Raw genomic sequence first — 12,339 nt, 5'->3', positions numbered from 1 at the left:
TGGCTCTCTGGAGTGCCAGGCATGCCAGTGCCTCACTTTGAAAACCCTTCAGAGCTAGGCATCAGCCTTCCACTCTGAAGAGCCAGATGGGTGAGGCAGGCGGCCCTCCCAGTAATGGAGAAATGTGCAGATAGGGCTCTACCAGCACGAGCGAGGAGGAGGAGCCAGAGCTCCACTGCCACAACCAGTTCACTGCCACCACTCTCACCTTCAGGGGTCTTTTGGCATCCCCAGAATTTGGTGCCTGGGGCAGCCACTGGGCTCGGCCTCTCCCTTGACACCGGCCTCTATGCACAATGCAGTGACCCAAATCTGTAGGAGAAAATATCCAAAAGGTGGTAGGAGGGGGAATGGCAGAGGCAGCAGGTGCTCCAGCCCTCAGGTGCGCAAGTGAGACAACTTTTTTTGTATCTAATTCATGCTTCCTCTTCTGTTTTTAAACCCAACAACACACAATTTGTAGTTTGGAGTCTAAACTAGTATATAAGTTTGTTTCCCCAACAAATGTTTTTAATTTTTGTAAACCGCCCAGAGCGCTTTGGCTATTGGGCAGCATAAAAATGTAATAAATAAATTAATTAATTTAGAAGGTAGATCTGGAGGCATGGGGTACTTTCACACTGATTTTTTAATAAACTGTTTCTGTGATCAAGATCACATGCTCATCAACAGCAAATTGATTTTGCGGGGGGGGGGGGTTGAAAGAGAGAGAGCGCTTTTCTACATGTGGCTTTTATTGTGCACTCATGATTGCTCATGGTAGTTTGCAGGTCCTTTAAACAATGTCATCCTCCTCCAGGGCCTCTCCTGTGTTTTGCAGCCATTATTGCAGGGTTTTTTTTCCTAATGAGGAAAGCCTGGTATTATTTAGAAATAGCCAAATGAGAGTCTTGTGTAATTGTGCCATTCCACTATATCACAGCTCCATCTAGTGGCTGTTTAATGAAACATATAGAAAAGCAGAGACAGAAACTCCCCAGAAAAAAGCACATGTAAAGGTGCCAATCTTAATCCCACAAAGAATCTGGAAGCAGAAGCCTCGGTAAAGATGCAGGATAAAAGCCTCATGTAGAAATGCCATGAGTGTGGTCAATCTCTCAATTGTTTGTTTTTTCACAGACTTAAATGTACATGATTGATTGAGGCATCTCTTGCAAAGCTTGAAAAAGGGTGTTGAGGTTGGCTATGGACCACCCACCAGTAATGCTCCACTTGGTTCTAGCTTTTCAAGAGTGAGTGGGGGATGGGAGTTGAAGGAGTTTAAAGGGCACAAGATCAAATGTCATGAGTGTCTGAGGAATTTACAGGAATAAAATGTATGGGAGAATGGTCCCTCTGCGTGTGAAATATCTGGTGAAATCTCATGGGAGAATGCTGCATAAGGACTACTGAAATGCCATCACTGGTTTCTCACTCACTGGAAAATGCTGGATACATTTGTATTAAATTTGTATTTCTGTACTGCTGCTGATTTTATCCTGGTTGTGCTTTTATACTGTATTTTATATCGTGTTTTTATACTGCTTGTTTTATACTTTGAATGGTTTTAATTTTTGTGAACCACCCAGAGAGCTTCGGCTATGGAGCGGTATAGGAATGCAATAAATAAATAAATATTATTTCAAAGCACACAAAATTATTAGAATTTGGACATGCACAATGTGGGCCATTGTGGTATCAACATGTAGATTACGGTGACCATATGAAAAGGAGGACAGGTCTCCTGCACCTTTAACTGTTGTGATGAAGAGGGAATTTCACCAGGTTCTCCACATATACAAATGACACCTGCTAAAATTCCCTTTTCTGTGCAACTGTTAAAGATACAGGAGCCCTGTCCTCCTTTTCATATGGTCACTCTAACATAGATGCACAAAATATAAGTGTTAATAGAAATATCTCTTGTGAAAACAGCTGAGGGAATGTGAAGCTGAATATAGCTAGGAACAGGACTAAGAATACAGACACCTTGAGGCAAGGGATGGTGACTTGAATTAATGCATCAGCGAAGGCTGCGTGGATGATTTTTCTAAGAATTGGCTGCATGTTAGCAAGCAACATAGATTGACTATGAACAAGCCTTGCTCAGTTTTTCCCCATCTCCCACATGTCTAGGGTTTTTATAAATTGTGGTCTAAATTGTGATGCCTATAAGTTGGCAAAAAGATTCAGATCTAATTTCGTTTCTTTCATTATGATGATGTTTAGGAGTCCTCTGAGGATAAGTTATTTTGCACAGCTTTAGGGTAAGAGAATGGAAAATATGAACAAGTTCTGGTAATATTATAGCACTCCAAAATATCCACATAATACTGTGGGCCATAAGCGAAAGGCATTCCATACATGCAGATGAGCGGGGAAGTCCTCTAAATGTTTCCCTCCGGTCATTCAACTAAAGCAATACGCTGACCCAAGCACATTTTAATAGGCCATTCGCTATGCCCTGAGTGAACTATACACACAGATGGTTTCTGCTACAGAACTCCTTGTCCTTTTCAGCAGGGACTGCTAAAGAGCATTTCTAAAGGCTGGTGCAGTTCCTTGCTGGGTTTGACAGCAAGTTTAATAGTGACTACTCAAGAGCAGTTTTCACGGAACATAATAAACACCTCAAAAATGTCAATGTAAATATAACCGTAGGCAGTTAGAGGGGTGGAAAGGGGGGGGGAGATCAAAAGGGCTGAGAAAACGTGTGCGCATCTGTGGCAATGCAGTGATACAGCCGATCAAAATGAGTGTGGTAAATACCAGTGGCCTTGGTCAGCTTGTTGTCTGCTTCATTCGCAGCCAAGAATGCCTTTCATTCTGTCGAACACCCTTCCGCCACACCACCGCCATGTTTATTGGCTGATTGTCAGGTTATCTACGCCCCACCCTCCACCCCCATGTCAAGCTGCTTCACTGCTTGATTTGTTATACTGCATACTTACCCCTAGTTTTTAATCGGTTTTTAATGCTTTATGTGTGTATGTTCTGTGTTTTAGAGTTTTAAATTTTGTATACTTGTTTTTATCTCAATTTTAGAATTTCTGTAAACCATCCAGAGAGGCTATGGGAGCGGTATATAAGTGTAATACATACATACATACATACATACATACATAAATAAATCTTTTCCAACTTCTTGAGGGAGGGAGAGTTGAACAGCCAGTACACACTTCCCCATAGTGCGTGTGTGTCTGTATGTATGTAGACGTTGTGGCTACAGGTGTTTGAGTGTTCAGCACACCTGCCTTTTTTACTGGGGTGCCTAAGGGAGACGTTTCAGAGGGAGCTGGACATGCAGATGCTGTGATGCGCCATCACGACAGGCAATGATCTGTCGCTGCTACATCTTTTCGGAATTATTTGGAGCTTGACTAGTAGGTTTCCTCCTCATGGTGGAAAATGCCTGTCTTAAAATGGATTATTCTGAGTGCAGTTTCGTCCTTTTTCATGGCGGTTTTCTCTTCTACGCAGGGGGACAGAGACAGCCCCGCTATGGAACATCCTGGGTCCCTGTGGTGTTAGGAATTCTTACTGCACTGGTCACAGCAGTTGCCTTGGCACTAATCCTCCTACGGAAAAGAAGAAAAGAAACTCGTTTTGGGTAAAATCATTGTCGTTGTTGTTGTTGATCATCATCATCATCATCTCTGGATTTCTTATATGGGTGCATTAATACAGCCTCATTGTATGACAGGGGGTAGTACCCAAAGTGGCTGCTCCACCTCCCCCTGGTTATGCGGCACTTGCGGATCCCACCAGTTGTGCTTATTTTTGTGCTTCTAAAAATAACACCAGAAATGAGTGGAAATGCTCGTTTCCGGATTGGGACAGGTCAGCGCAGCTGCCTTCTGCAAACTCAGCCAACCACTTCCCTCTTCTCCCCCCTCCCATTTCCCCTTGTTTTGGTTTATTTTGAGAAGTGCAAAAGCCTCGTTGCGCAAGTGGTGGGTGATGCGAGAGCATGGGCACAATAAGACATCACCCAAGTTTGCAAATAATCATGAAGAAATTCAGTATTGAGTAGGGTGACCCTATGAAAAAGGAGGACAGGGCTCCTGTATCTTTAACAGTTGTATTGAAAAAGGGATTTCAGCAGGTGTCATTTGCATATATGGAGAACCTGGGGAAATTTCCTCTTCGTCACAACAGTTAAAGCTGCAGGTGCCCTGCCCTCTTTTAAATCTGGTCACTCTGGTATAGCTTTAACTGTTGCTATGAAGAGGGAATTTCACCAGGGTTTCCATGTATAGAAATGACACCTGCTGAAATTCCCTTATATATACAACTATTAAAGATACAGGAGCCCTGTCCTCCTTTTCATATGGTCACCCTAGTATTGAGGAAATCCTCTGATATTCACAAAGTGAATGAGCTCAAAGTAGGTGGCTTGTGGAACAGGGAGACTGAGCAGGGTAAGTAGCGGCACTGCAGATAGCAGCATGTAGCAGTGACTGAAACATCACCCCAGAACAAAACAACTTCCCATTAGAGACAGGAGGAGGAAGAACAGGGGGAGGAGGAGCTGTTTCAGAGGCATAGCCAAGGAAAAGCAGCAACCTCCATGTCCCTTGCTGGGGTGAGGCACTGTAACCCCTCTTCGCTTCTGAGGCCTTTGAGAAATATGACATAGAAAGGGCCTGCCCCAGGGCCATTAAACCTTTTGCACAGTCTCACAGAGATGAAGCAGTTGCCAATTTATGGAGGCTCTGAGCTGTTGTCTGTGAGTTTCTCTGCATTTTTAAAAAAATCCCATGGCCTTACCGTGACTTCCTGCTTCTGCTTTTCTTCTGGAGTTATGATTGGCGCTATCACATGGACAGCCAGGGGAGGCCACATAGTTTGAACTGAATACTTCATCTATCTGCATGTTCCATTCACTTCAATGACTGCCATCATGGTGGAATTATAGTGCAACACCAACTTTATGCAGGACTGGTTTTGCGCTTTTTAAAAAAGCTGATTATCTCTGTGTTTGTTTAAAAGGATAAGGGGGGAAGTGCGGGAAACATCCTGGGGGTTGACCATGTCCCGCAAACGTCCGTGAGTGGCCAATCACGAGCATCCAACAAATCACTCATGTAGAAATGCTCTGTATTAAATATATGTAAGTGGTCTGTACTGTGCTTTGGTAGTATTTCTTGCATATCACCTTAATGAGATTTGTTTGCTTCTTTTTTTACTTTCTAGTCATGCCTTTGACAGCATGGTGGGAGGGGATCCAGTAGTCCATTTCAGAGCAGTGAGATCTTTCAACAGAGAAGTCCCAGAGCTTATTGAGGCAACATGTAGGTAAAATGTTCTAAATGATTCTTTCTTACAGACCCCTTTTGTGAAGTGAGTTTCCAAATGTCTCAACTCAAAGTGCTATCCTTTACCCCTGCTCCTCCCCCATCCTCACTGTTTTCTAAATCTTTCTGTTGAATGCTTAACATTTCTCATATAAATACAAAAGAAGTGACAAAATAATATCATGGGCAAATGTTTACAAAAGCCATATCTAGAAATTACGCTTCATTTTTAACTTTGAAATCCATTGAGATGCTGTAGTCACAACAGAATCCAGAATTGTTTCTTCAAATCCTTGATTTTACCTTGCTTTGGTTGCTGAAGATACAGTGTTCTAAAGTGTATTAGCTGGTTTTATTTTCATATTTTAAACACAAATTACAAATATTAAATTTATGGTAAGGCTTCCTAAAAATCACTTTTTGCCCTAGAGGTGATATATATTTTAAATGAATAAAATAACAGGCAATATCCAAGTCAACACTAGTGCTAATGTAAATTATGTTTGCTGGCATAAGCTACCTCTAGCGCAACACAAGACAAGCTGGAGCGTGTTCAGAGGAGGGCAACTAGGATGATCAGGGGTCTGGAAACAAAGCCCTATGAAGAGAGACTTAAACAACTGGGCGTGTTTAGCCTGGAGAAGAGAAGATTGAGGGGAGACATGATAGCACTCTTCAAATACTTAAAAGGTTGTCACACAGAGGAGGGCCGTGATCTCTTCTCGATCCTCCCAGAGTGCAGGACACGGAATAGCGGGCTCAAGTTAAAGGAAGCCAGATTCCAGCTGGACATCAGGAAAAACTTCCTGACTGTTAGAGCAGTACGACAATGGAATCAGTTACCTGGGGAGGTTGTGGGTCTCCCACACTAGAGGCCCTCAAGAGGCAGCTGGACAACCATCTGTCAGGGATGCTTTAAGGTGAATTCCTGCATTGAGCGGGGGGTTGGACTCGGTGGCCTTTTAGGCCCCTTCTAGCTCTACTGTTCTAGGAACACCAACAGCATTAGCTGGTGTGACAAAATACTTGTCTGGGGAAACCTGTGGCACCAGCTAATGCCATTGCCATTGCACTAGATGTCATTTACATTAGTGCTAGTGTCGAGTTGGATGCTGCCCAATTGGTCCACCTTTATAATGTGTCTCAGATAAAAGTCCAGCTATTCTGCTACTGCGAATTATTTTAGGTTTGGTGATATCCAAACAGCCACTATTTACCACTGATGGATGATTTCTAAATGGCCATCTGAGAAAGCAACTGGTCTGTTGTACAATGCCTTACGGCAGAGAAGATGATATATAAATGTTAATTCTCCTCCTCCTCCTCCTCCTCCTCCCTTTTCATTGTTTAAAAGAAGGATCTTACAGCACTTTAAACTCTGAAACTTTAGCACCAGCCCCAACCCCAGTTTTTAATAAGTTTTGGGCTTCTCATCTTTCATAAGACAAGAAAAGGAAATTTATTTGGCAGCAATTTCTAGGGAGTAATTCCCACTGAAACTACTTCTGAGAACAGTTGGGATTCAACTGTTCACATTTCATGCTCTCTGTCGTAGTTGTGGCTAGGATCAAAAGCCTGCAATTCTAGAGATTATATTATAAGAGCTAGGTTTATGGAGATTCTTTGTTAAATCCCCCTTTCTATCTCTCTCCTGTTTCTACAGTGGACAGTATAGGAATCAGTGATGAACTGAAGACCAAACTGAAGGATGTCCTGATCCAGGAGCAGCAGTTTACCCTGGGAAGAATGCTAGGCAAAGGTGAGGGTGGACCAAAGCCCAGGCAAAAGTACATTTGCTCTGGTTGAGGCTTAAAGATAAATTCTATGCAGTTAAGTGTGCGTAAACCCATTCATTTGAAACAGCTTAGGCATGCGTAATGGCATAGGACCAGACTGTTAGTCTACAACAATCACTTCATTATTGGCTAGAGGCTGGAGTTTAACTGGGTCTTAACTATCATTCTGCATATTGATTAGCTCTTTGGCGGCTTTTATAAGGGCAATACAGAACCCTTGCTGACAACATGAGGAATTCTGGCCAAGTATGCCAATACACATACTTGTTGTGGTTGCCGTGGGCATTGCTGTGGGAGGGAGGAATTCTGCATGTTGAGGGGGAGAAATTCAGCTAAGGAAAATTAAGGAAGAATAGCAGATTTTGAGTAGTGTGGAAGTTGAAACGGAGAACACATTACAAATATATGAAAAAAGAAGGAAATGAATAGAAGGTAAGCAAGGAGTGAGATGCTGTTAGGGGAGAAGGAGGAGTGAGAAAAGCTGGGACTAGAGTTAGGGGGAGGAAAGAGGAATTAAGGATACAACTGCCAAGAATTCCTGGTAATGTCACGGCCCATCCAAACTCCATTCTGTATATCATCATTTGCTAAAGATCTCAAAGTACAATGTCAGTCACTTTTAAGTCCCATTGGCTTAACTTTAGCTGCATTATGCCTTAAGTTCCTGGCAGTTTCTGTCCCTGTGTATTTCCTGGGGGGAAATCTGCATCCCCGTAGATGTTCTGCTCCAACGTGATGTTGTCCATATTCCTCCTTGGAAATCATTCCAATGGGTATTCCCATGGAAGAAAACGTTTCGCTGGACAAGAGCATAATTTAGTAGCTTTCATCTATGTGCCCCTTCTCCTACCAGCTCCACCCTTCAATGGTCCCTGGAATCCAAACTCATTTGCCTCATGCTTGACCTGTTACTGTCTCGTCTTCTTTTGTAATTAATAGGGGAATTTGGGTCTGTAAGAGAGGGTCAGCTGAAACTGCCTGATGGCTCCCTCCAGAAGGTTGCAGTGAAAATGCTAAAAGGTGAGACACGTCTATGCTCTTTGAGTGCTCCCAGTACCTCCCTGTCATCACCCGTCCTTCCCTGCCTTCTCAAGCAACATTTTTTATTATGCTTCCTTTCCCTTTCCTCTCCTCTTGTCTTCCTTCCTCTTTTTATTTCATATTTTAACACTGTGGGCCTTCCATATTAAGAGCCATGTCCACCTTGAGTACTTACACAATGGCTAGAAGTTGCAGACACCACCAAAGTCGTGGCTAATCTACATGTTCTACTAATTGCGACCCTGCTATTTTTCTTTACTTCTGTGTACCCTGTATGGTCTTGAACTGGGTTTGGGACCATGGAACTTGGGGAGGGAAGTACTAAACTTTTTCCCCTATCTGCTATTTCCCTCAAATTCCACACACACCCTGGGGGAGGTTTAAAAAATGGACACCCCTACTGTGTATGAGAGGGGGAGCAAATTTCATGGAAAAAAACAGGTGACAAGAAAATATTAAACCTTTCCCCCATCACCTGTTATTTCCCCAAAATTACACACACACCCCAGGTGGAGGGGTTAAAAAAGGGGGGGAACCCCACTGATTGCATTGGAGCCTTTTTTCCCCTCTTTATTTTAACATACACCCATGGGGGTGGAATTTCAAGAAAGAACAGGTGGTGATGGGGAAAAGTTTAATCTTTCTCTCCCAGAGTGCCATTATCCTGATCCAGATCAGGAGCACATACACTTACACAGGAGTGAGAAATAAAATAGCACGGTCAACTACACATACGCAAGTAGTAGAATATGCAGCATAGCCTTCCATATCCCTGGAGCTGTAGCATTAATCTGTGAGAATATAAATTCCTGGTGACCTCTATTAGCAAATATGAATCTCGAAGTAGATTCAGAATAACACCATTAAAATTGCAATCCTACTCCGTTAAAATTTCTGGGAGTTTGGATCTCCATTTCTGTTGGAGTGAGATGATGCCCTAAACAGATATTTTCCAGCGTTACTTAAATCTCTCACAAATGTGATCCACAATCTCTAAATCAGAATTGGTAAATTAAATCATAACTCTAGTAAATCATCATATGTAATCTATTTATTAATATATGTCAGTGTTAATTACTGAGTTACCACACCTCTGGATTAAGCTGATTGCACAGCTCAGATGTTGATTCTAGAGTCCTTGTATCAATTTGGTAACAGATCCTTCACTAGCTCTTCCTGTTTAGCAGCTTTGGGAGTAACCCCATTGAACTCAGTGTGTATTTCTGAGTACACATGTATAGGTCTGTCTTCTTAAGTTATTTGCAATTGTCTTAAAAGCAGTGACCTCTGTAGTCAGTACAGAAAATACTGGGGAAAGAAATATAAACATCAGTAATCCTTTTCTCTGACAATGGAAAACTTGCAATTTTTTCTAATCCTTGAGGCACCTTGAAGCAATCATCCAGAAGTTGAATGAATGTACCGAATATACTTCATAATAACAGGATTTACCGAGATATATGAGGCTATGTACTTCTCAGCACAAACATTTAATGATCAGGATTCTCAGTGCTCCTCCTAGCTCTGTCTTCTGCGTGTTTTCTGGGAAATTACCTCCATTACATTCGAAAGGAAATCTCAGTGCTCCTTTCTTTCATTTTAGCGGACATCTTCACCTCAAATGACATTGAGGAGTTCCTGAAAGAAGCTGCCTGCATGAAGGAGTTTGACCATCCACATGTTACTAAACTGATTGGTGAGTTATTTTGCATCTCCATATTTACTTTTGTACAGAAAGATCCCAAACTGTGCATATTTCACAGCTTCTTTGCAGCAGGCGCTTGTAGACTAGGAGGCAGCAGCAGTCAAGTAAAACTCTGCCCTATTTGGAACTGTAGGCGTTCTCTGTACATCCATATGCACTCACTCTCAAAATACTTCTAATGGTAAGCTTCACATCCTTGTGAACCAAATAAAAATAAATGTCACTGAACACATGGGCTGGATCAGGCCAAGCAGGGCCGGCCCTTCCATGAAGCAGCCTGATCCAGGCACATCAGGCAGTGAAATTTTGGAAGAATGGCATTGGGTGCACCTGTGGGCACACTCACTGTTTCTTGGTCCCACTGGCCACCTGCAAGTGTCCACAGGGGTTAAGAAGAGATTGTTCCTGCACGCCTCCCACCGGGCGGCTCTCACCCACCCATACTACTTGCTTGGGCAGGCAGAAGGCTATGCCTGTTGGCCACACTCACTGCTTCTTGGTCCTGCCGGCCACATGCATGTGGCCGGTGGGACCAAGAAGCAGCTGCTCATCTACATGGCTCCCAGCCAGCTCCCGCCCACTTGGACTGCTTGGGCGTAGTACATTTTCACCCACCCTACAACCCATGGCTTGAAGTATGGGTTGTAGGGTGGGTGAGAATGCCCTACTCCCACACCATGCACTGAGTTTGGAAGATACCGCAACCCACAATATGGCATAATTCCAGTTGTGCGACCAGCACCTGCGGAGGAGAGGGAAACAACCAAGCCAGTGGGACCAAGAAGTGGTGAGCGTGGCTGGCTGTCAAAACAAGCAGTCTGGGTGGGCGGGAAGCATGTGAGTGAGTGGCCACTTCTTGGTCCTGCTGGCCACCTATATGCGGCTGACGGGATCAAAAAGCGGTGGCCGCTTACTCGCCCACCCAGACTGCTTGCTTAGACAGCCGGCCACACTCACCTTGGTCCCACCGCTTCTTGTTCTGGCCGATGGCCTGCGTGGCCGGCTGGAACAAGAAGCAGCCAGCCGCTCTCTTGCTTCCCCACCTCTCCCTTAAGTCTCGCGGGACTTCCAGGATGAGGTCTCGTGAGACTCTTGCGCTTTGTTCTGGAAGTCCCACGAGACTTCCGGGAGAGGAGGAGCTCACATACGCACAGTTGGATGGACAGGCAGCGGAAGGCACACAGACGCTGGGGCTTCAGGCAGCAACCTGCCTTGGGCCAGTCCTGTGGCCAAGAGTTTAGAAATGCTGCTGCCCAGAAAAATTACAAAATATTTTCAGCAGATCTTGAAGAGGGAAGTATCAAAACGTAGATCAAGGATAATTGTACTTAAAAATTGCTCTTTCCTTCTCTACTCTCTCACATCAGGCGTCAGCTTGCGCAATCGGCCTAAAGGGCGACTTCCGATCCCAATGGTTATTCTGCCTTTCATGAAGCATGGAGACCTTCACTCTTTTCTAGTGATGTCCCGGATTGGAGAAAACCCCTTCGTAAGATGCTCTCACTTACCACACCTTACCACAATTACTTTGAAGATCACTTTTTGAAGTTAAGCTTTTGTTTGTTGAATGCACAGTGTGATGGGCACATAGGTGCAAACCTATTTTGATCTGTATGAAGGTCAGCAGTCTTACTCATGGCTGTTACCTGCAGGTCACTACAAGTTTGGTTTGCCTCAGACCATCCAAACATATTGTGCAAATATAGTCAAACCAGATGTGCTTGCTATAGTCAACAAAGATGAAAGACAAACTTTTTGGTCTAGAAATATTGTATCAGTAATTCCTTGCTGAAACAGGGGGGTTATTCGGATAATCGGGGCAGGGAGGACACAGGGCAGCCTTAGATGTTTCCCTCTCCCCCGCAGGTGCCGGTTGCCCAACTGGGATTATGCCACATTGTGGGTTGTGGTGTCATCCAAACTCAGTGCGTGGTGTGGGAGTAGGGCATTTTCACCCACCCCACAACCCATACTTCAAGCCATGGGTTGTAGGGTGGGTGAAAATGTACCACGCCCACATCGCGTGCCAAGTTCGGATGACGTGACCACCGTGTGGCCAGCACCTGTGAGGGAGGGGCAAACAACCGAGGCTGATCATCTGAACCTGGGCAGTGTATTAAAACATTTACTGCGATTGACTTTAGCTAGGCCTATGCACACTGAGCAACATGGCCTCAGTGGTATCCTCAGTGTTTTCATTAAAGTATTTTTCTCAACATGATTTGAGTATGAACATGCTTTTCTTGGATTCTATCATCCTTGAAGGGCCGAGTTAGGCTACAGGATATTCACTGAGAATATTTAAAAGAACACGGGGGAAAGGAACTTTACCCTCTAGTTCAGGTCCCATTATTTACATTGCAGCATCGACAATCTACTGGTTCTTTGATTGACAGTTCTTTATGTGGAGGTGTTGACAAGGACAGATAAGACAATACATGCTTTCTGATTGTTTTTTATCTCTCTGGAGCCAAGCTACATGAGCAGGAAAATTATGTGGTGCAACCTTTGCTAGATTATA

The 12,339-nt window shown here is 43.8% G+C and overlaps 1 protein-coding gene across 2 annotated transcripts in view; it reads left to right on the top strand.

Annotated features, from left to right (window-relative positions):
- Window positions 1-12,339, top strand: part of TYRO3 (TYRO3 protein tyrosine kinase) — an 87,285-nt gene that overhangs the window by 62,237 nt on the left and 12,709 nt on the right. For both annotated transcript variants that reach the window (XM_063117685.1, XM_063117684.1), the window contains exons 10-15: window positions 3,460-3,589; window positions 5,176-5,273; window positions 6,940-7,035; window positions 8,012-8,092; window positions 9,717-9,809; window positions 11,186-11,307. In XM_063117685.1, coding sequence (XP_062973755.1) covers window positions 3,460-3,589; window positions 5,176-5,273; window positions 6,940-7,035; window positions 8,012-8,092; window positions 9,717-9,809; window positions 11,186-11,307 — 620 coding nt within the window. The remainder of the gene's footprint in view (window positions 1-3,459; window positions 3,590-5,175; window positions 5,274-6,939; window positions 7,036-8,011; window positions 8,093-9,716; window positions 9,810-11,185; window positions 11,308-12,339) is intronic.

Source organism: Elgaria multicarinata, chromosome 2, assembly GCF_023053635.1.
Source record: "Elgaria multicarinata webbii isolate HBS135686 ecotype San Diego chromosome 2, rElgMul1.1.pri, whole genome shotgun sequence".
Taxonomy (NCBI): domain Eukaryota; kingdom Metazoa; phylum Chordata; class Lepidosauria; order Squamata; family Anguidae; genus Elgaria; species Elgaria multicarinata.
This window is presented reverse-complemented; position numbering and strand designations above follow the sequence as displayed.